This window comes from Podarcis tiliguerta, assembly GCF_965153285.1.
Source record: "Podarcis tiliguerta genome assembly, chromosome: 8".
NCBI lineage: Eukaryota > Metazoa > Chordata > Lepidosauria > Squamata > Lacertidae > Podarcis > Podarcis tiliguerta.
Genome location: NC_139541.1, coordinates 13,143,811 through 13,165,744, shown reverse-complemented (window position 1 = coordinate 13,165,744; position 21,934 = coordinate 13,143,811). Strand labels below are relative to the sequence as shown.

The 21,934-nt window shown below is 48.5% G+C and overlaps 1 protein-coding gene across 14 annotated transcripts in view; it reads left to right on the top strand.

The window, feature by feature from the left end:
• The window catches only part of UBR4 (ubiquitin protein ligase E3 component n-recognin 4), a 154,373-nt gene that overhangs the window by 90,861 nt on the left and 41,578 nt on the right, over positions 1 to 21,934 (top strand). For all 14 annotated transcript variants that reach the window (XM_083453526.1, XM_083453529.1, XM_083453531.1 and 11 more), the window contains 16 exons: positions 1,532 to 1,681; positions 3,044 to 3,271; positions 3,445 to 3,523; positions 4,194 to 4,436; positions 5,614 to 5,785; positions 6,435 to 6,579; positions 7,463 to 7,548; positions 8,087 to 8,174; positions 9,843 to 10,036; positions 11,875 to 12,114; positions 13,079 to 13,217; positions 13,307 to 13,432; positions 13,688 to 13,816; positions 15,640 to 15,983; positions 17,122 to 17,212; positions 18,954 to 19,038. In XM_083453526.1, coding sequence (XP_083309652.1) covers positions 1,532 to 1,681; positions 3,044 to 3,271; positions 3,445 to 3,523; positions 4,194 to 4,436; positions 5,614 to 5,785; positions 6,435 to 6,579; positions 7,463 to 7,548; positions 8,087 to 8,174; positions 9,843 to 10,036; positions 11,875 to 12,114; positions 13,079 to 13,217; positions 13,307 to 13,432; positions 13,688 to 13,816; positions 15,640 to 15,983; positions 17,122 to 17,212; positions 18,954 to 19,038 — 2,539 coding nt within the window. The remainder of the gene's footprint in view (positions 1 to 1,531; positions 1,682 to 3,043; positions 3,272 to 3,444; positions 3,524 to 4,193; positions 4,437 to 5,613; positions 5,786 to 6,434; positions 6,580 to 7,462; positions 7,549 to 8,086; positions 8,175 to 9,842; positions 10,037 to 11,874; positions 12,115 to 13,078; positions 13,218 to 13,306; positions 13,433 to 13,687; positions 13,817 to 15,639; positions 15,984 to 17,121; positions 17,213 to 18,953; positions 19,039 to 21,934) is intronic.

The following is a 21,934-nucleotide window of genomic DNA, read 5'->3' as shown; positions in this document are numbered from 1 at the left end:
TAAAGTGGTGCTTCAGGTGAAGAACAGTTTCAGGTTAAGAACAGATCTCCAGAACGAGTAAAGTTCTTAACCTGAGGTACCACTGTAACTTAAATCTTCAACCCGACACCCTTTTATTTTACTTTATTCTAACTGTTGCAACACTGTCAGTTGTACAGAAGCGGAAAGACGTACAATGACTGAACAGGTATTTACGGTTTAAAATGCCGCGGGCCCAAACCTGTTGAGCTCCCTCCCAACTGAGATTTCACACACAGATGTGTTGAAAACCTGACTAAGACCTTCTTCTTGGTGTTCAGAGTCCTAAGGAAGTGTGGGGAGCGTATCACCCGCAGTCCCCTGCCTTGTCCCAACATCCCCCCTCACACTGAATGGGTGTGGCATGGTCTTAAGGTGAGCTCTGAAGGAAGGGGGAGGCTTCTTTCCAATAACTGACTGGCGAGGGCCCCTCCTGGCTCCTGGCAACCCTTGTGAACGACGTGGATTTGCCGGCTTAGTTCCTCGGCCACTGCAGCCGCCGTGGTGCCTCCTTTTATACTCAGCGCCTGGTGGTGGAGCTTTATTTTTTATTTCCTGCCCCGGCAAAGTATAATGGAATAAGCCGCATTAAACGTTAGGGTGCTCTTTGCTGGAAGAATAGAAGCTGTTGGGATTCTGAAGGCCTGTGGTGATGGTTGGTGCAGTTTTAAGCTCTTGCCTTTTCTTTCCTTTCTCTCAAAAGGGACCTGCTGTTTTCACATTACTCTTGTCAGTCAAGAGGTGTTCTTTTCTTTTTTTTTAAAAAAAAATTAGCCGGAGAAAGAGGCTGTGCTAAGGATTGGGGAGGATATAACGTGCAAGAGCTCTCTTGATTACCCGGCGATGCCACGTTGAACACAGTTTAGAACTCTGATCCGCGGAGGTGGGCAGCAGATGTAAAACGAAGGGGTGGCTTCTTCCAGCTAACAGCTTTAGTTCTGCCTCGAGAGATCTCTCTCCATTACCCATATTCGGACGAAAATATTATAAGGAAGGGAGAGTTGTGTACTCTCCCCACCAGCTCCCAGCTTGGGTACTTGATGTCTTGCAAATAGATTTGCTTTTGCTTCTTCTCAAGAGGTTCCAAACAGCTGGTGAAGGATGTAAAGCAATTGTTTATTTGAAAGCAAGACAGTGATGGGAGGTAAATTATCTATGCTCCGCCTCCACTAATAATAATAATAATAAGGCTCCTCTCAAGGCTCCTCAGTCCCAGCGGGGAGGGGCTCCCGGGGGCTGAGGCTGGTGAGAGGAGGCCAGAGGGGGGCGGGCCGGGCAGCCAAGCAACACAGTTGGAGCCTCCCTCCTCCCTAGCCGGGAGGGAGGGAGGGAGAGGAGCTGCTTCCTTTGAAACCCGGGAAATTTAAGGGACATCATCAATAAGGGACAGCAGCAGGACACGGCACTGGGATAAGGGTGTTTCCCGCCAAATAAGGGACGGTTGACAGCTATGCTAAGCAGCATGTGGCAGCTTCATAAATTAACTTCTGTTCTGAACGTTTCTCCCTTTCAGGGCCACGCTGCTGACGTCTTCGAAGCTTACACCCAACTCTTGACGGAGATGGTGCTGCGGTTGCCGTACCAAATCAAGAAGATCGCCGACACCAACTCCCGCATCCCGCCACCGGTCTTTGACCATTCCTGGTTCTACTTCCTCTCGGAGGTAGGTTGGCAGGAGATTGCAGACCTGAGGTTCAAGCCTTGGTGGAGGAAGCAGCCTTGAATCTTCACCTTCTGAGAACCACGTCCCAGCTACCCTTAGGGTGCTGTCTCTTACCCTGGCGGGTCCTCCTCATGTTGAGAGAGGCCATGTTTGAGCCGGTGATCTGGAATCCAGACAGGAGCAAAAAGAGTTTCAGAAACCATGTGCATTTCCGCTAGAAGATTCTGAGCTACAACTCAGATCAGCCCTCTCTGATCATGATGGCTCTGAGTGGCGCTGATGGGAGTTGAAGTCCGGCAAGTGTTGTGCACCAGGTTGGAGAAAGCCTGGTCTGTGTTTATATGCTAAAAGCAGGGCTTGACTTTACTAAACACGATCCTCCTTTGAAGAAGTGAGTGGAGGTGCGGTGGGGTAGATTGGTGAGAGCAGGTTGTGTAAGAGAGCCTGTGTTGTGATGGTTAAGAATGTCTGACTAGAACCTGAGAGACCAGGATTCAAATCTCCAATCGGGCATCAAGCTCCCTTTGGGCCATTCTAACCTACCTCTGCCGATAATGATAAATGAAAAGAAGGGAACCATGGACATATATATGTTTCATATATATTAATTTCATAAAATGTATATGTTGCTTGATTGTAAAAACTTCAAAAGTGGTTTAAAAAAAGTTTCTTGGAGTAAAGATGGTATCTTCCTCTTCTTCTTTAGATTTATATACCATCCTTCATCAAAAGATCTCAGGATAGTTCACAGGATAAAAACACAAGACAAAAACACAAATAAATAGTTTGTTGTTATTTATCAGATAAAATAATAATAATAGTAATACAGTGGTACCTCGGCTTACATACGCTTCAGGTTACATACGCTGCAGGTTACAGACTCCGCTAACCCAGAAATAGTACCTTGGGTTAAGAACTTTGCTTCAGGATGAGAACGGAAATTGCGCGGCGGCAGCAGCGGGAGGCCCCATTAGCTAAAGTGGTGCTTCAGGTTAAGAACGGTTTCAGGTTAAGAACGGACCTCCGGAACGAATTAAGTATGTAACCAGAGGTACCACTGTAATCTGGCCAAATGGGAAGGAAGATTCTTTAGGTGATGCCTGGTTGCTTCCATTGGAAAGGAAATTTCTAGACCTCAGTGCTGCCCAGAAAAACACTTGGATGAGAGGGCGATGGATCCAGCAGGCACTGGACTTCTCTGCTGTGTTATCAGCAGGCAGCACGGTGCTGTTACTGTTATTACAGAAGGCCCCTGAGAATCTCACTCTTCTCTTTGTGCCTGTGCACTTGCAGCACTTTCAACTATATAGGTTTTCTTACGGAAAGTCTGCACCCTTTTCTCTCTCTCCCCCCCCCCCCCAGTACCTGATGATCCAGCAGACGCCCTTTGTGAGGCGCCAGGTCCGCAAGCTCCTGCTCTTCATCTGCGGCTCCAAGGAGAAGTACCGCCAGCTGCGCGACCTGCACACACTAGATTCCCACGTCCGGGGGATCAAGAAGCTGCTAGAGGAGCAAGGGATCTTCCTGAGGGCCAGCGTGGTCACGGCCAGCTCGGGATCTGCTCTGCAGTACGACACGCTGATCAATTTGGTAAGGAAGCCTGCGCATGTCCTTTTGAGCTTGGATCAATGCAAAGGCCCAGTAGAGCGGAGGTGCAAAGCCAGAGCAGTGAGTCATGCAGAGACACAGCAAAAGACCCCCCCCTCCCTCCCTGGTTATGGTGTGTGGCTGTCATAAATGAGCTTCCTTCTGTGCCGTTTTAGATGGAGCATTTGAAAGCCTGTGCGGAAATCGCCACCCAGCGGACAGTGAACTGGCAGAAGTTCTGCATCAAGGATGACTGTGAGTTGCTTTCCTGTGAGGGTGTGGGATGGCACAAGGCGATTTGGGTGGAATTGTATGGGGATGAGGGTGGTAGTGCTAGAAAAGACCTACCAATCTAATCAACTAGATTCCTCCCCTTTTGAATAGTGAGATTTGATTGAAGAGGAAGGAAGGCTGAATTTTGTTTTAAAAAATTCTTCCATAAATTTTATACAGTGCTTGGTTGTAAAAAAACAAAACCCAAAGCAGTTTACAAAACAGATAAAACAATAAGATTATCGGTAAGAATTAAGAAAAGATTAAGATTTTTGGAAATAACAGCAGAATAGAATAAAATCACGTCACTAAATATCTGGGTAGGCTTTGTTTTTAGTTTTAGACGTATCAGGGAGAATCGCAGAGGGTTTTAGTCTTGCAGGAGGCAATGATCTCTGCTGCCTGCTTGCCACCCAACAGGCAAATCTATTGTCTGAAGAATATGCCACCCCCTTATCCCAAGTTTTTGTACTCTTTGCCAATGAGGTCTAGAAACTTGTTCTGCGGCGAAAGTGAATGGGTTGGTACTCATAGCTCCCGTGATCCCATTCAGCTAGATTTTGCTGCCTGTTTTCTTTTTAAAAGGGAGCTCTGATAGGGAAAGCCGAGAGGCCTTGTTTGTTGAGACAGTCCCTTTTTCTTCCTCCTCTAGCCGTCCTCTACTTCCTCCTGCAAGTCAGCTTCCTGGTTGACGAGGGCGTGTCCCCCGTCCTCCTGCAGCTCCTTTCCTGCGCCCTGTGCGGCAGCAAAGTCCTCTCGGCGGCATCTTCCTCCGGATCATCCGGTGCGTCAACCTCGACGCCTGCGGGCTCCGGGACCTCTGGGCAGCCAGCCGGGCAGAGCAAATCCTCCACTAAGAAAAGCAAGAAGGAAGAGAAAGAGAAAGACCGAGAAGGTGAGAGGAGTTGTGTGATATTGGCTGTCAGGTGCTGTGCGGTGGTTGCTCGTGAGTAACCAGGCAGGACTCCGACCTGTTTTTTACAGGTTTTATTGTGCAAACTATTTACAGTGCAGATACACAAGTTTCATGTCCGTCTTATTCGCTTGCAGAATCCGGGAGTAGCCTCTTCCGGCTTTCCCCCCAACATAAGAACTTTGTTGTTGTTGTTGTTTAGTCGTTTAGTCGTGTCTGACTCTTCGTGACCCCATGGACCAGAGCACGCCAGGCACTCCTGTCTTCCACTGCCTCCTGCAGTTTGGTCAAACACATGCTGGTAGCTTCGAGAACACTGTCCAACCATCTCGTCCTCTGTCGTCCCCTTCTCCTTGTGCCCTCCATCTTTCCCAACATCAGGGTCTTTTCCAGGGAGTCTTCTCTTCTCATGAGGTAGCCAAAGTATTGAAGCCTCAGGACTAATGCTTCTAGAACTGCCAGTCAAGAAACTGGTAGAATTCACAGGGTCAGGGCAAAAATCTGATCTGCCCAGTCCTCTGTCTCCGCTAACAGTGGCTTTTGCACACAAGGCAGGATGTTGCTAGCTAGCCTCTGTCTCCGGTATCGTGTAATTGGAGGAGTCCTGCCTTCTGAACAGGGAGCTTCCATTCAGTATAGATCCCTGTTTGTTAGCCGGTAGCCTCATCTGCTCATTCAACTAGAATATGCGGGCAGCAGAGGAACTGGACTGGACTGCCAAGAGCTGTACACACAATCATAGGAACATAGGAAGCTGTCTTCTACTGACCTGAACTGTTGGCCCATCTAGTCTTAGTATTGTCTACACTGACTGGCAGCAGCCCTCCAGGATTTCAAATAGGGTTTTCTCCCAGCCCTGCCTGGGGGTTGAACCTCTGATCTTCTGCATGCAAAGCAGGTGCTCTGCCACTGAGCTGTGGCCACAGCAATGCATGAAGCTGCCTTATACCAAGTAAGACCACTGGGCCATTTAGCTCTATATTGTCTACACAGACTGGCAGCAGCACCTCAAGGTTCCAGATGGGACATTTCTGTCCCTACCTGGATGCAAACAGCAGGTGCTCTACATTCTCTCCCCCGCCCCGAACTGTAGCCTAACGATACACCTGCCTAAGCAATCTCTACCTCCTCTTTTTTATTCCGATGCCCCATCTTCCAGGAGAGGGTTCATCGGGCAGCCAGGAAGACCAGCTGTGCACAGCCCTGGTGAACCAGCTGAATAAGTTTGCTGACAAGGAGACCCTGATTCAGTTCCTGCGTTGCTTCCTGCTGGAGTCCAACTCGTCCTCCGTCCGCTGGCAGGCCCACTGCCTGACGCTCCACATCTATAGGTGAGTCGTGAAACTGGCAGCTTACATTAAAAACAACAACGACACAGTAATAAAAGCAAACTGGTTGAAAACCGCAGTATCCTGCTTGTGGGTTTCCCTTTGTGGCATCTGGCTGGCCACTTTGAGAACAGAATGCAGTTGAAATGCACTTTGCCCTGACGGCAGCCCCGTGATCAGCATCGTTTCTGAACCGCACGTTTCCAAAGCCCTCCCTGAGCAGGAAGGAATGATAACAAGGAGGGAGCCTGTTTGACCTCTGTTGGGAGAGATTCCCACAATATGGGAGCAGCCCCAGAACAGATTCTCTCTCGTGTCTCCACCAGCCACGGCTCTGATGCTGGCGAGACTGAGAGAAGATGCTCATTCAAGGATCTTGGCACCCGGGTGGGGTTGTTCTAGACTTCAAGACAGGTGGCTGCATTTACCTGTTTGTTTGCTTATTTTTTAAAATACTGGACCAGGTAAAGAATGAGCAGTCTGAAATGGCTGAAGGGCTTCTAAGAAGGGCACAAGAGGGAGGGATGGGTTTGCATAAACAGCCCAGAGAAGAAATGTGTCCAGAGGGTGGGGGATAAGATCTTCAGCCATATGTGCAGTGGGGAGCAGGCCCCTTGGTTAACCCTCTCCTCCTCGCCCCCTTTCCCTTTAGAAACTCAAACAAGTCCCAGCAGGAGCTGCTGCTAGATCTCATGTGGTCAATCTGGCCGGAGCTGCCGGCTTACGGACGGAAGGCTGCCCAGTTTGTGGACCTCCTGGGCTACTTCTCCCTGAAGACGCAGCAGACAGAGAAGAAGGTAGGGGTGTCTTCATTGGGACGGCCAAAAGGGCTTTCTCTCACCATCCTCCTCCTTTATTCCTCAAGGATGTAAAAGAGCAGCCGCTGCATCTGTTGTGTGTGTGTGGGGGGGGTGCTTCTCAGTGTGCAAAGGAAGGACTGGAGCTAGCGTGGTGTCGTGGTTAAGAGTGGTGGACTCATAATCTGGGGAACCGGGTTCGTGTCTCCGCTCCTCCACATGCAGCTGCTGGGTGACCTTGGGCTAGTCATATTTCTCTGAAGTCTCTCAGCCCCACTCACCTCACAGAGTGTTTGTTGGGGGGGGGGGGAGGAAAAGGAGAATGTTAGCCGCTTTGAGACTCCTTAGGGTAGTGATAAAGTGGGATGTCAAATCCAAACTCTTCTTCTCTTCTTCTGAAGAAAGGAAAGCCCAGTTCTAGCCTCCGTCTTGACCAGGCAGGCTTTAGAACAGAAACCTGTCTCTCCGTAGGGCAGGGGACTCCTCAGGCCTGGGGGCTAAATGCAGCCTTCCAGGACTCAAGTATTTGGCCCTCGGGACTCTGCCTAGGCCACATTCTGGATGGCACCTGCTCTCCCTGGCTGCTATTGCCTGGCTGGAATGTGTCTTTGGACTGTAATGATGGTGCTCCTTGCTTACAAGGATGGAGGGAGAGGGGTGTGTTAATCTCTTGACTTTTGTGCGGTTGGAACGCAGGCCCCTATATATTTAAAGGCATATGTGGTATGTGCAAAGGATCGTCATCATTCTCGGGAGAATAAATTTTAAAATGGCAAAGAGTGAGCGTGGATAATTGGGAGCTCTCTATAACCAACTCTGGTTTCGGTCTTCGTATTCACTCCTGAATCCCCTTTGTGAGCTGTTTGTTAAACCTTTCTTTCAGTTAAAGGAATATTCCCAAAAAGCTGTTGAGATCTTGCGGATGCAAAACCACATCCTGACCAACCACCCCAACTCAAATATTTATAAGTGAGTGTCTCTGGTGTAAAATAAATACATATATTTCTTAATGTGTACAGGGCTGTGGTGCAACCCATCTCAGGAGTGGAGGGCAGCTGGAACTGGGGGAGGGGGAGGGGGAGGTGCTATTTCTTTGTCACTGAGCCATTTTCATTTCCTGCAGAAGAACAGTCTTGTTCTCCACCCACCTGCTTGTTTTCCTGTTATGTCACACTGCTTAAGACCCACATCACACAAGAGCCCTTTGTGCAGCTCAGGGCTTTCAGAAAGGACTATCAAGGGATAAGACTTAGCAGTGACTGTCAGCCAGCTCAGTGGATCTGCCAGGATCAAGAGCAGTGTACCTTCATATACCAGATGCTTGGAACAAACAGGAAGTGGGGGTGGGACTGTTGCTTTCACGTAGTACTCGAGGGCTTCCTAAAGGCATCTGATTGGCCACTGCACCAAACAGGGATGTTTGGCTTGACAGGTCATTTCCCAGTCCAGTAGGGCTCCTCCTTTGCCTGGGCAAATTTCTCAGATGTCCTTTTCCCTCCCCTTCCAGCACGCTGTCTGGTCTGGTGGAATTTGACGGCTACTATTTGGAGAGCGACCCCTGCCTTGTTTGCAACAACCCAGAAGTTCCATTCTGCGTAAGTAGCTGCTCCTCTCCATCAGTCCTGCCTTGAGGGTATCGGGGCGTCGATTCTGCCCAGCTTTGCTCAGTCTCCTTCTACGCACTTCCCTTTATGTTCTTTATTTATCACACACAGAAAGATAAATGGAAGTAACTGCTTTGCAAAACTTGAGTGCAGCATAACAGAGTCAAAACTGACTGATAGCACAAAGCACATAATAAACAAATGGAAATAAAAGGGATGAGCATGTTCCTTCTTATATTTTTTTTATCTGCACCAGGGTTCATGTTTAATTTACAAAGCTTGAACAACTTAGGTCCAGGCTACCTCAGGGTTCACCTGATCCCTCATAGCCCAGCTCAGTCACTGACATCATCTACAGGAGTGTCCCAGGCTGTTTCCTGAGTTGGTAAGGCTCATTTGACAGCAACAAGAAACCAAGCTTTTGACTGAGTCCTGTCCAACGCTCTGCCAATAGAGATTCAGCAGGTGCCTTCTGTCTCAACTCTTAAACGCCTGCTGAAAACTGTTCTGTTCCATTTGTCCTATGCAGAGAATCCACAAGGGTTTAATTGATGTCTGTTTTTCAACCTGTATAGCTTCTGAAAAGAAGTACAGTGGTGCCTCGCAAGACAAAAAGAATCCGTTCCGCGAGTCTTTTCGTCGTGCGGTTTTTTCGTCTTGTGAAGCAAGCCCATTAGCGGATTAGCGCTATTGGCAGTTTAAGGGCTATTAACGGCTTTTTAAGGCTTAAGGGATTAGCGGTTTAGCTGCTAAAAGACTATTACCAGCTTAGCGCTTCAGAAAAAGGGGTTGGGGAGCGGGAAAAAAACTCAAAAATTTTCGTCATTTTCGTCTTGCGAAGCGCCTCTGAAAACGGAAAACCATTTCGTCTTGCGGGTTTTCTGTCTTGCGAGGCATTCGTCTTGCGGGGCACCACTGTACAGTCAAACCTCATTTTGCGGACGGGATCTGTTCCGGAGGCCCACCCGCAAGCCGAAAATGACGCACGTCAAAACGCCGCATCTGCGCATGTGTGAAGCGCGATTTAACGCTTCTGCGCATGCGTGAGCGGTGAACCCAGATGTAACCCGTTCCGGTACTACTGGGTTTGCAACGGACATTTGCCTAAGTGGATACAAGCGGAGGTGGACGCAGAACGAGATTTGACTGTATTCTGTACCGTTTCCAACATTTCATTCTAGTTCAAATCAGAGTCCCAGATTTCAATGCCATGGTAGAGCTTTTGACTAATCACATTGCTGCCAAAAACTTTTAGGGAAGGTTCAATCAGCTGCCCTCCCTTAATATAACAGAACTTCATCAATGCCCCTGTGGTTTTCTGTGCTTTGACTTTCGCTGCCTCCATATGACACTTCCAAGACAAGGTTTCACTAAAGCGTTCGCCCAGGTATTTAACTGAGGGAGTTTGTTCCATAGCTTCCTGATGTCGCTTTTTAACTTCCTTGTGTTTTTGTTGTCTTACGTTTTTATTGCTGTAAACCGCTTTGATGTGTGTTTTTATGCGACAGAGCGGTATACAGATACTTTTGGAGATGAATAAGTAAAATAAATAAGATAATCCATTCCTGTTAATGTGTAACTGGCTGGAGCGTAGAGTGCTTTTTCCAGTTTGTTTATAGGTAAGTGATGCTTCTCTCCTCCTCCCCTCCTATTCTGCAGTACATCAAACTTTCTTCCATCAAAGTGGACACTCGTTACACCACCACCCAACAGGTGGTGAAGCTCATTGGCAGCCACACCATCAGCAAAGTGACCGTGAAGATCGGGGACCTGAAACGCACCAAGATGGTCCGGACTATCAACCTCTATTACAACAACCGGACAGTGCAGGCCATCGTGGAGCTCAAAAACAAGTAATTTCATTTTTTATTTATTTAAATGACTTTTGCCCCACTCCTTTCTGGATTCCCCCCCCCCCAAGTTCCCAGAATGGCTTGCAGAATGATTTTAAAAGAAAAGATAAAAGCCGCCCCTCTGCCCTCAGGCATGCAGTCTAAGAAACATGGCACAAAAGGGGGAGGAAGGGAGCAAGGAGGAAACAAGTGAGCCCCCAAAGGTGCTGACCGTTAATCAACAGGTTATTTTGTTGACCAGCTGGGTTAGAAAGCCGAGTTGTGATTGCCCATATGTGGGCAGCAATTAAGTTTCATGTATTTCATATGTCACGAAGAGAAGAGGATGCAGATTCTTCTTGACTTTCCATGTGGATTAGTGGGCATCTCAAGAATCCTCCTCGTTCCTTGCCCCCACTCCCCACCCCTTGCGAAAAGAGCACCCTTGCCAATAAGAAAAAGGACTATGTTCAAATTCCAGGGTGGTGGTGTATATATATTTATGTATAAATAGAACTAAGTGTTACATTTTGTTCCGTCCCATGAGGCATGAACATCTCCTTAATCCTAAACAGCCTTGCTGTGGATGGGGATAATGGCTTAGTCTCTGGCTCTGGCTCCCTATCATGTTGACACAGGCGGAGAAGAAGCGAATCCAAAGAGCCCAGTCCCTCAGTTCATCCTCTTTTAAAGGAGATTTTCAACGGAGGCCGCCGCGCTTAGCTTTGGCGTGGGATGGAGGATGCTGAACCTACTTGCCTTCCTTTAAATCACTGGCTCCCAAAGTGGGTGGTGGCGCTCCCTGGGGGGCAGGTAGTGACATCACCTGGGGTGGGGGGCGCTGAATGTGCAGAGGACCACTGGGCTTTGAAAAGCTGATATCCGTGGATCAAGTTAATCCATTTTGTTGAATTAACAAAGCTAAATAGTTTTGATTGGATTTTGAATAAATGTACAACTACAGTGGTGCCTCAGGTTACAGACGCGTCAGGTTACAGACGCTTCAGGTTACAGACTCCGCTAACCCAGAAATATTACCTCAGGTTAAGAACTTTGCTTCAGGATGAGAACAGAAATTGTGCTCCGGCGTTGCGGCGGCAGCGGGAGGCCCCATTAGCTAAAGTGGTGCTTCAGGTTAAGAACAGTTTCAGGTTAAGAACAGACCTCCAGAACGAATTAAGTACAGTGGTACCTCAGGTTAAGTACTTCATTCTAAAGCACCACTTTAGCCAATGGGGGCCTCCTGCTGTTGCCGCGCCGCCGGAGCATGATTTCTGTTCTCTTCCTGAAGCAAAGTTCTTAACCCGAGGTACTATTTCTGGGTTAGCGGAGTCTGTAACCTGAAGCATATGTAACCCGAGGTACCACTGTATTCTCTAAGTGGTACCTCAGGTTAAGTACTTAATTCGTTCCAGAGGTTCATTCTTAACCTGAAACTGTTCTTAACCTGAGGCACCACTTTAGCTAATGGGGCCTCCCACTGCCGCTGGAGCACGATTTCTGTTCTTATCCTGAAGCAAAGTTCTTAACCCAAGGTACTATTTCTGGGTTAGAGGAGTCTGTAACCTGAAGCGTATGTAACCTGAAGCGTATGTAACCCGAGGTACCACTGTAATTGTGCTCTTACCTTCCTTTTTGGGTCATGTGAGCCGCTCTTATGACTAACACTTTTTTATAGGGAAGGGCAGGGGGAACTGAGGGCGAGTTTATGGAAACCGGGGGGGGGGGGGGGGCGGTGAACAACTGAAAAGTTTGGGGACCACTGCTTTAAATGATTTTCCTCTTCCTTCTCCCCACTCTTGCCCTCCCCCCCCTTGTTCGTTCACTTGCTTTATTCCCCCCTCCTCCCACTTTTGTAGGCCAGCCCGCTGGCATAAGGCTAAGAAGGTCCAGCTCACCCCGGGCCAGACGGAGGTGAAGATCGACCTGCCGCTGCCCATCGTGGCTTCCAACCTGATGATTGAGTTTGCAGACTTCTATGAGAACTACCAGGCATCTACAGAGACCCTCCAGTGCCCCCGGTGCAGCGCTTCCGTCCCGGCCAACCCCGGGGTGTGTGGGAACTGCGGGGAGAACGTCTACCAGTGCCACAAGTGCAGGTGTGTAAAATTCCTCAGGGTTTCGGATGCGATGCAGCAAGTCGTCGTCGTCTTCTTTTAATTTTTTTTATTCAAAATTATAACAAGACATATTATCCAAAAACATATCGTCCTTGTCCCCCCCCATTTTTCCTCCCCCCCCCCCAAACCGCCCCCCAGCCCCCCCCCCCCCGACTTCCCTCAGTTCCAGTCTTTGGTTTCTCTAAGAATGCTGTTTTCTGCATGTTACAAAGTTGTATAGATCCTCAAACTATTTAGCTGAATATTATCAATAAAAAGTTTGTGAATGTTTATTCAAAACCTGCCAAGGAGTCCAGTTCGCTTTGTTGTGTCTTCAGATACAGTGGTACCTCGCAAGACGAATGCCTCGGAAGACAAAAAACTCACAAGACAAAAGAGTTTTTCTTTTTCTGAGTTGCTTCGCAAGACGGATTTCCCTATGGGCTTGCTTCGCAAGACGAAACGTCTTGCGCCTTTTTTTTAAAAGCGCCAATGCATTCCTATGGGAAACCGTCAATACACAGCGGTGCTTCGCAAGACGAAAAAACTCGCAGAACAAATTAATTTCGTCTTGCGAGGCACCACTGTACTTTGTAAAGGGTTCCCATTCATCCTTAAAGTCACAGTTATCCTTGTCCCGTAGCTTATATGTCAGTTTTGCCAGTTCTGCATAGACCATCAATTTGTCTTGCCATGATTCTTTAGTTGGGGTTTCTTCAGTCTTCCATCCTTGTGCTACCAGAACTCTCGCTGCCGTTGTCGCAGGTCTTCTTCTGTGTGTGAAACTCACTTTCACTTAGATACTGAGCTACAGTTTTCTCTCCCCACCCCAAAACTGCACCAGCGCCCCTCCTGCCTGAATATCCTCCCTGGCTTAGGAGGGTGAGCCTGTCGTGGACCAGCGGTTGAGTTTCTGTAACGTCAAAAGCCCTGCCAACTCGCCTTTTCTGCCTTTCCTTCCCAGGTCCATCAATTATGACGAGAAAGACCCCTTCCTCTGCAACGCCTGCGGGTTCTGCAAGTATGCTCGCTTTGACTTCATGCTGTATGCAAAGCCCTGCTGCGCAGTGGATCCAATCGAGAACGAAGAGGACAGGAAAAAGGTCAGGCGCACAAACGCTCACACGCATGCATGCCCTCTGAGCTACCCTAGTCAGAAATTATAACATAAATCCCATGTTTTGATTTGAAGGCGGTAACCAACATCAACAGCCTCCTGGATAAGGCGGACCGAGTGTACCACCAGCTCATGGGCCACAGGCCGCAGCTGGAAAACCTCCTCTGCAAAGTGAACGAGGCAGCACCGGAAAAGCCACAGGTATTCATCTTCCCTCTCTCCCTCCCTCTCTCTCTCCCTCCCTCCTCCTCCCTCCTTCCCTCCTTCCAGTGCTTTTATTTGCCATTGCTCTGTGAGGAAATCTCTAAATGCGCGCAGGCGTGGCAGGGGTGTGATTGTGGAACATTGCCTGGCCAGTTCAGTCGTGGGAGTGCTGCTTTCTCCCACCATCCCTTCGCCGTTTCCTTCCTCCGTCACAACCGGTTTTGACATCCCTCCCTCTTGTGGCATTTTCAGGATGACGCCGGCGGGAGCGGAGGAATCAGCTCCACCTCGGCCAGCGTCAACAGGTATATCCTGCAGCTGGCCCAGGAGTATTGCGGAGACTGCAAAAACTCTTTCGACGAGCTCTCCAAGATCATCCAGGTAAATAACCTCCATGCTGCTGGCAGTGCCAGCATATGAGTCAGGTCAGTCTGTGCCTGGGAAACCACAATTGAAAACAGAGCCCCCAAGATAGGCTCTCCTCTTCTGTGAGGTGCTGTTACCTGGTCTGTCTTCTGGTTTGGCACAGCCCAAGATGGCAGAAACCGTCTTAATGCCAAGTTTGGGACTCCCTTCCTTGAAGGATTGCTCACGCCCCACCTGTGCTCACACTACGATCTGCAGAACTGGCACTTTCACCACTTTTGTACAGTATTCATTCTACACTTGCAAAGAATCAGTTCTTTGGTGTGACAGCGCCTGCACTGTTGGACCTCCCTGCCCATTGCTAACCACACAAAGCACCTTTGCTGTACTGCTTTTGGTGTCTGCTTATATAAGCCAGCCTACCCAGACATGTATACTGGATACGTATTTTAGAGTGTTGTTTTATTTTATAATGTGCATTTTCTAACTGTTTAGTTTTGTTTCAGAATATCTTTTAGGCTAACTTGCTTTTATTGGTAATTTTTTGTATGCTTTTATGCGAACCATTTAGACTGTTAAGCGATATATAAATACTGTTGAATCAAGTAAAAAATGAACTAGAGGTTAGGCACATATTACTGCATTTAATGCTATTTTTTTCCTGTAGAAGTGGAGTTTCCAAAGGGAAGGTTTTTTGAGCATGCAAGGGAATGCTGCTTCCCAATCTGCCCCTTTTCTGCTCATAGTTGACCCTTCCTGAAGGTTTTTCCCCCTATATAAAAGGTGGCCTTTCTGGAGTTGCTTTTTAAAAACAAATACAAAACCTTGCATTTCTTATCCAGCTTGGCATCCAGTGTTCTTTCTGCGAAGTAGCTGATGTGGCTCAATGTGGCCACTAGGGGGCCTGTTGTGGCGTCAGCATAGTTTTCCATAAGCATAATTTTGGGGCAGACTTAGCTAGGGAAAAGATCTGAACTTCAAGCTTGCCCATATTCTCCCACTCAGCCACTTTGATCTGCGGAACAGGCACTGTTAACAGGCGCCACACCATACCCGTTCGCAATGGTAAGAAACCAATATTTCCATGTGGCAGCACCCACACTTGGGAATTCCCTGCCTATTGATATGAGGCTGGTGCCTTCATGGTACTCTTTTCAGTGCCTGCTAAAAATATCTATCCGCCTATCCAGATGCCTAAAGCATGTGGTTTTCTCTGGTTTTTAGCTTAATAGTGGATTCTAATTATCTCTTCGTAAGCCTTTTTTAACGGGATGCAGGTGGCGCTGTGGGTTAAACCACAAAGCCTAGGACTTGCCAATCGGAAGGTCAGCGGTTCGAATCCCCGCGAAGGGGTGAGCTCCCGTTGCTCGGTCCCTGCTCCTACCAACCTAGCAGTTCAAAAGCACGTCAAAGTGCAAGTAGATAAATAGGTACCGCTCCAGCGGGAATGTAAATGGCGTTCCTGTGCGCTGCTCTGGTTCGCCAGAAGTGGCTTAGTCATGCTGGCCACATGACCCGGAAGCTGGACGCCGGCTCCCTCGGCCAATAAAGCGAGATGAGCACCGCAACCTCAGAGTCAGCCACGACTGGACCTAATGGTCAGGGGTCCCTTTACCTTTACCTTTAAGTCCTTTTTACTGATGATTTCATTGTTTTATTCTTTTTTGTAAGCCATTTAGAGGTGTGGAAATGTTATGAAATAAAAGGGGAAAAGGAAAAGATAGGTGCCTGTCTAGCCAGTCTACTGCCCTGCCTGCAGGTCCTGATTAGCAACAAAGGCAGCAGGGCCGGGTCCCCCTGTCCTCCCTCTTACCCTCCCCTCCTTTGTCCACCCACAGAAAGTCTTTGCCTCCAGGAAGGAGCTCCTGGAGTACGACCTCCAGCAGAGAGAAGCGGCCAGCAAGTCCTCCTGCTCTGCCGTGCAGCCCACTTTCACCGCCAGCCAGTACCGGGCGCTCTCCGTCTTGGGCTGCGGCCACACCTCCTCCACCAAGTGCTACGGCTGCGCCTCGGCCGTCACCGAACACTGCATCACGCTGCTCCGCGCCCTGGCCACCAATGCCGCCATCCGCCACATCCTCGTCTCCCAGGGGCTCATCCGGGAGCTCTTTGACTACAACCTGCGCCGTGGCGCCGCCACCATGCGGGAAGAAGTCCGGCAGCTCATGTGCCTCCTCACCAGGTGCGGAGGAGGGTTTTAAAAAAAAATACTTTTTGATCAAATAATAAGAATATTTATTATTTATACCCCACTCATCTGGCTCGGTTTCTCCAGCCACTCTGGGCGGCTCCCAACAGTATATGAAAAACACAATAAAACATTAAAAACTTCCCTAAACGGGGCTGCCTTCAGATGTCTTCTAAAAGTCAGATAGTTAAAGAGGTGCCCCAATTTATCAGGCAGGATTCATGGGTTGTCTCCAACTAAGTCCTGATCAAGAGTAGGCCCACTGAAATGAATGGACCAGTTAGTAATGTTCCTTAATTTTGGCAGTTCTGTTGTTAGTAGAACTAAAATATACAGTGGTGCCTCGCAAGACGAAAAGAATCCGTTCCGCGAGTCTCTTCGTCATGCGAAGCAACCCCATTAGCGGATTAGCGCTATTAGCGGTTTAGCGGCTATTAAAGGCTTAAGGGATTAGCGGATTAGCTGCTAAAAGGCTATTAGCAGCTTGGTGCCTTAGAAAAAGGGGGTGGGGAGCGAAAAAAAATTGCAGGAACTCGCAAGACATTTTCGTCTTGCGAAGCAAGCCCATAGGAAATTCGTTCTGCGAAGCACCTCCAAAACGGAAAACCCTTTCGTCTAGCGGGTTTTCCATCTTGCGAGGCATTCGTCTTGCGGGGCACCACTGTATATGCCTTTCTTCATAATGTTCGGGGTATGTGTGTGTTGCTCCAGTTCCTTGGTAATTTTTCTTACGGATGGGACCCCATGCACTTCCTTTAGTGAACTAGCATTGGATGTCACAGGATATACACAAGCACACATGTAACGTTGACACAGACGCTTGTGAAAATAAGTGGGGTTTTTAGCGTACGCAGCCACCAACATAGGTGTGTCCTTTCCTCTGGAAACGAGGAAACCAACAACTCCTTTGCAAGGTCCCTCTGCAGCCTGAGCATTCCCAGCTGCCTGACCTAAACAAGGAATTCGAGACTCGAGTTCCACCTTGGAAGTACAGGCCAAGCAGACCAGTTACAACTTTTGCATGAGCCAGACAGTACAGGGAGGTCTTGACGACGTGTTGAGGGAGTCGGCTCAGCATGGAGCTTTTTAACTCTGTCTTTTCTTTTTATTCTGTGCCCGTCTTGAAAACAAGGGACAATCCGGAAGCCACTCAGCAGATGAACGACCTCATCATCAGCAAGGTGTCTGCGGCTCTGAAGGGTCACTGGGCGAACCCTGACCTGGTGAGGAGGGGGTTGGGGCTTTGGGTATTTGACCAGCCTCCCGTCCCTCCCTGGCTGCATCCAAATTGGCTATCATAGAATTGTAGAGTTGGAAGGGACTCTCAGGGGTCACCGAATCCAACCCCCTGCTCTGCAATGCAGGAATCGCAGCTGAAGAATCCCTGTCAGATGGCCATCCAACCTCTGTTTAAAAACCTCCAGTGAACTTGGTTGCAACATTTCTTTTCTTACCTTGCCGCTCCTTGCTATCTACAGGACCGCCTCTCTTGGTATGCCCCGCAGAGGACCTTAAGGTCAATGAATAACCATAGTTTAGAGGTCCCGGGCCCTAAGAAAGTCAGGCTATCCTCCACCAGGGCCAGGGCCTTTTCAGTGATGGCTCCGACCTGGTGGAATGCTCTGTCCCATGAGACTAGGGCCCTTCAGGATTTAACCTCCTTCCATCGGGCCTATAAGACAGAGCTATTCCACCTTGCTTTTAATTTGAATTCAGCCTGATCTTTTATTTCCCTTCTCTTCCCTCCCCCTCCCCTTTTATGAAGATCACCCGCTCTGAGACCCCACAGCTAATTCTCCCCTGGCCTCCTCGCTGGCCCAAGTAGGACCAATTCAGCCAGCTAGCCCTGGGGATTATCTAATTGATTTTTGAATTTTGAATTTTCTTGTTATTCATGTTTTTATACTGTATTTTATGCTGCTTTTATAATTAAGTATTTTTAAGTGTTTTAAATTTGTTGTTAGCCGCCCTGAGCCTGGTTTTTGAACTGGGAAGGGCGGGGTATAAATAAAACATTATTATTATTATTTATTATAAGAAGGGTTGTGTCCAGTGTCAGTCCTCTCCAGAGTTCGCCCGTTGAAATTCAACGACAGGACTAACTTGGACCCATGTATTTCAATGGGTGTAACAACCCTAGTGTAACAACAACTAGGGACGCGGGTGGCGCTGTGGGTAAAAGCCTCAGCGCCTAGGGCTTGCCGATCAAAAGGTCGGCGGTTCGAATCCCCGCGGCGGGGTGCGCTCCCGTCGTTCGGTCCCAGCGCCTGCCAACCTAGCAGTTCGAAAGCACTCCCGGGTGCAAGTAGATAAATAGGGACCGCTTACTAGCGGGAAGGTAAACAGCGTTTCCGTGTGCGGCTCTGGCTTGCCAGAGCAGCGATGTCACGCTGGCCACGTGACCTGGAAGTGTCTCCGGACAGCGCTGGCCCCCGGCCTCTTGAGTGAGATGGGCGCACAACCTTAGAGTCTGTCAAGACTGGCCCGTACGGGCAGGGGTACCTTTACCTTTACCTTTAACAACCCTAGTAGCTTAGGGTTGCACATGTACACAGCCCAGCCCTCTTACTATCCTCAGAACAACCTTGCAGGGTAGGCAAGGCTGACAAGAGCTCCTGGGCCAAGCAGGGATTGAAAGCCAGCTGCATCCTGCTACCCAATAGTAGCTTAGCGCTCTTGTATACCTCGTTTGTGCTCACATTAAGAAATGTTCCTGCAGTCCTCGGTTGCAATTTGAGACCTCTTAGCTGTGATTCCTACATTGCAGGGGATTGGACCGGACAATCTTTTACGTCCCTTCCAGCTCCACAGTTCTGTGGTTCCTCTTTGCTCCAATCCTTGTTTTCAAGTTCTGCCGAATTTCTTTTGTGGGGGAGGAGAGAACCAAAGTGGGACGGGGCAGCGATATCCTGGTCTGGCCTGCCTCTCAGCCCTGCCTTACTTCTTCTTCTTCCCCATCTCCAGGCCAGCAGCCTTCAGTATGAGATGCTGCTGCTGACAGACTCCATCTCCAAGGAAGACAGCTGCTGGGAGCTGAGGCTGCGCTGTGGTGAGTCTCTGCATTTGGCAAGCAAGATGTGGAGTATGCACAATAAATGGTGTTCTAAGGGGTATTCCCTTAAGTGGGTTCCCTTTCGTTAGGAGAAAACAACAGAGGCCAATCAGAATATATTGAGAAGCAAAGCAGCTAGTAAGTCTGATCTTTACTCAAGGAGCTGTTGCCCCAGGGTCCCCGCTCATCACATGCAGGAGGGAAGAGAACCCTGAACAATGGTGCACAAGCCCTTATATAGATTTTTGAAATTGCCTACTCTGTAGCCCAAGACCACCCCCAAAACATCATGCGTACATCACAGAAGTAGGCGGTCTCCAGCAGAACTCCTGTCTGCCAGGATACCCGATAATGGTCATTGATTGTTTTACCTGGGCAGTCTGGCCATTCTTTTGTGATGGTTAATACTTTAGCTCCTGACTCCAGGTCACAGGCTCACCCTATCCATACACAAATACGTCCTTAAGACAGGATTTGCAAGCAAAAAGACAATGGGAAGGCTTTCCCCATTTGCCTAACAGAGGAATATTTGAGGTCATTGGGAGAGTCAAGTGTGGTGTAGTGGTTAAGAGCGGTAGTCACGTAATCTGGGTAACCGGGTTCGCATCTCCGCTCCTCCACATGCAGCTGCTGGGTGACCTTGGGCCAGTTACACTTCTCTCAGCCCCACTCACCTCACAGAGTGTTTGTTGTGGGGGAGGAAGGGAAAGGAGAATGTTAGCCGCTTTGAGACTCCTTAAAGGGAGTGAAAGGCGGGATATCAAATCCAAACTCTTCTTCTTCTTCTTCTTCAAAATGGCTTCAGGATTGCTCTTCCATACTCTTTCAGACACATGGTTCATATATTTAGATATGTGTGCATTTATGAATATTTATTCTATATTTGATACCTTAAAATTCTTATAACAATGGCGAGGGTGGTCAACTCCATGTTTGGAAAGGGGGTTGACTGGTTAAGAAAAGAGGTGTCTTTCATCTCCTGGCCACCCTAACAAACAGTCCCCACTGCTGTGGAGTCATGAGGACATAAGAACCCATTGGATCAGGCCAGGGACCTATCTAGTCTGGCATCCTCTTCTTACAGTGGCCAATCGGGTGCCTCTTCTGGGAAGCCCAAAATCAGGACCCAAGAGCAACAGTAACACTCCCTTCCTGTGGTTTTCAGTAACTGGGATTCAGAAGTGTTCCTGCCTCCGACTAGCCATCATGGCTAGTAGCCATTAATAGAGCCATGAATTTGTCCAGTCCTCTTTTAAAGGCATCTAAGCTGATGGCCATCAATGCCTCTTGTGGGAGGGAGTTTCCACAGTTTGACTACGCACCGTGTGAAGAAATCCAGCTGCTTGGAGTTCTTAACCTGGACAGAAGAACCATTTGTTTTCTTCGCATGGGATTGCATTCATTGTCAGTCCTGCTTAGAGCAAACCCATTGAAATCCATGGATGCAAGTTAGCCATGTCCGTTAAGGGGTCTGCTCTGAATAGGATTAATACTGGATACAGCTCATTGTTTATATCCTGTACCTTCAAACCTAGTGTTGTTTCCACAACAGCCTACCAAGAATTAGAAGTACAAATCAGGGCGATGATTAAGACTAATGCATACAAACTTGTGTAGCAAACTATAAACAACAAACTATAGAACAGCAACAGGCGAGTTCAAAGCTGCTTGCTTAATACAGTGGTACCTTGGTTTAAGAACTTAATCCGTTCCGGAAGTCCGTTCTTAAACCAAAACGTTCTTAAACCAAGGCGTGCTTTCCCATAGCAGCGGGGGGCTCGATTTACAAATGGAACACACCCAACAGGAAGCGAAACATGTTCTGCTTCCAAGGCGAAGTTCACAAACCAAAACACCTACTTCCGGGTTTTCATGGTTCTTAATCCAAGTTGTTCATAAACGTAAGCTGTTCTTAAACCAAGGTACCACTGTATTATTGACATTTGCTGTTCCTAAAAGCCTCGGGGAAGAGCAGAGTTTTTGCCTGGGCCTGAATGACAGCAGCAAGGTCTCTAGGAGGGCATTTCACCAAAGGCAAGGAGCCACCACAGGAAAGTCTCTGTTTCTCCAGTGGCCACCTGCCACACTTCAGGCAGCAAGTGGCACCTGGAGGAAGGCTGCAGATCATGATGGGCAGCTGATGAGCAGTTTGATACAGGAGAAGGTGATCCAGTGGCATATCTGAGCCCTGGATCTGACCGTCCTCATCTCCAGGCCGCTCAATGCCTCTGTTACCGGAAAAATCCGAGGGCTCCCTTGGACAAAAAGTAAAGACACCAACCAGAGTAAATTGGAGCAAATCAGCAGCCTGTAGGCTTGGCCTTTATTGAACTGTTGCAGCAGGGTGTTCCCCTCACTTGCAGGAGAGAGGAAAAGACACAGAAAAATGGTGTGCAAGACCTTATAAAAACTTTTAAAATTCCCATCCTCTAGGTCAAGCCCACCCCCAGAAACATCATGCATACATTACAGAAAGGAGGGGTTGAGGGAGGAGTTGTGGTGGTAACCTGAGTGTCCTGTCCCCTGGCTGGTTCCCCTCTACCCCTCCCCATGAGTCATTCTCCGAAGACAAAAGGTAGTCGCAGTTTCCTGCCCCCTGAGGGAAGATCCGATCACTGTCCTCTGCCGAATCCACTCCCATATGCAAGTTCTTTGTGATCCTGATTGTCCTCTGTCTGGGATCATCAGGGTTGGCATAGCAACTGGGCAGGGCTCCTGTGGATGTGCTGGTATGGTGAAGGGATTATGGCGCCCTGTATCAAACCTTCCCCATTCTGTAGTCTTTCCCTCATGAAGTAAAATAAAAGTGGAACAGTGCAAATCTGATGTATGGTTGATTTTCTATGAATTTATAACAGAAGTGTAGCGTATGTAGTGTGTGTGAAGTTTGTAC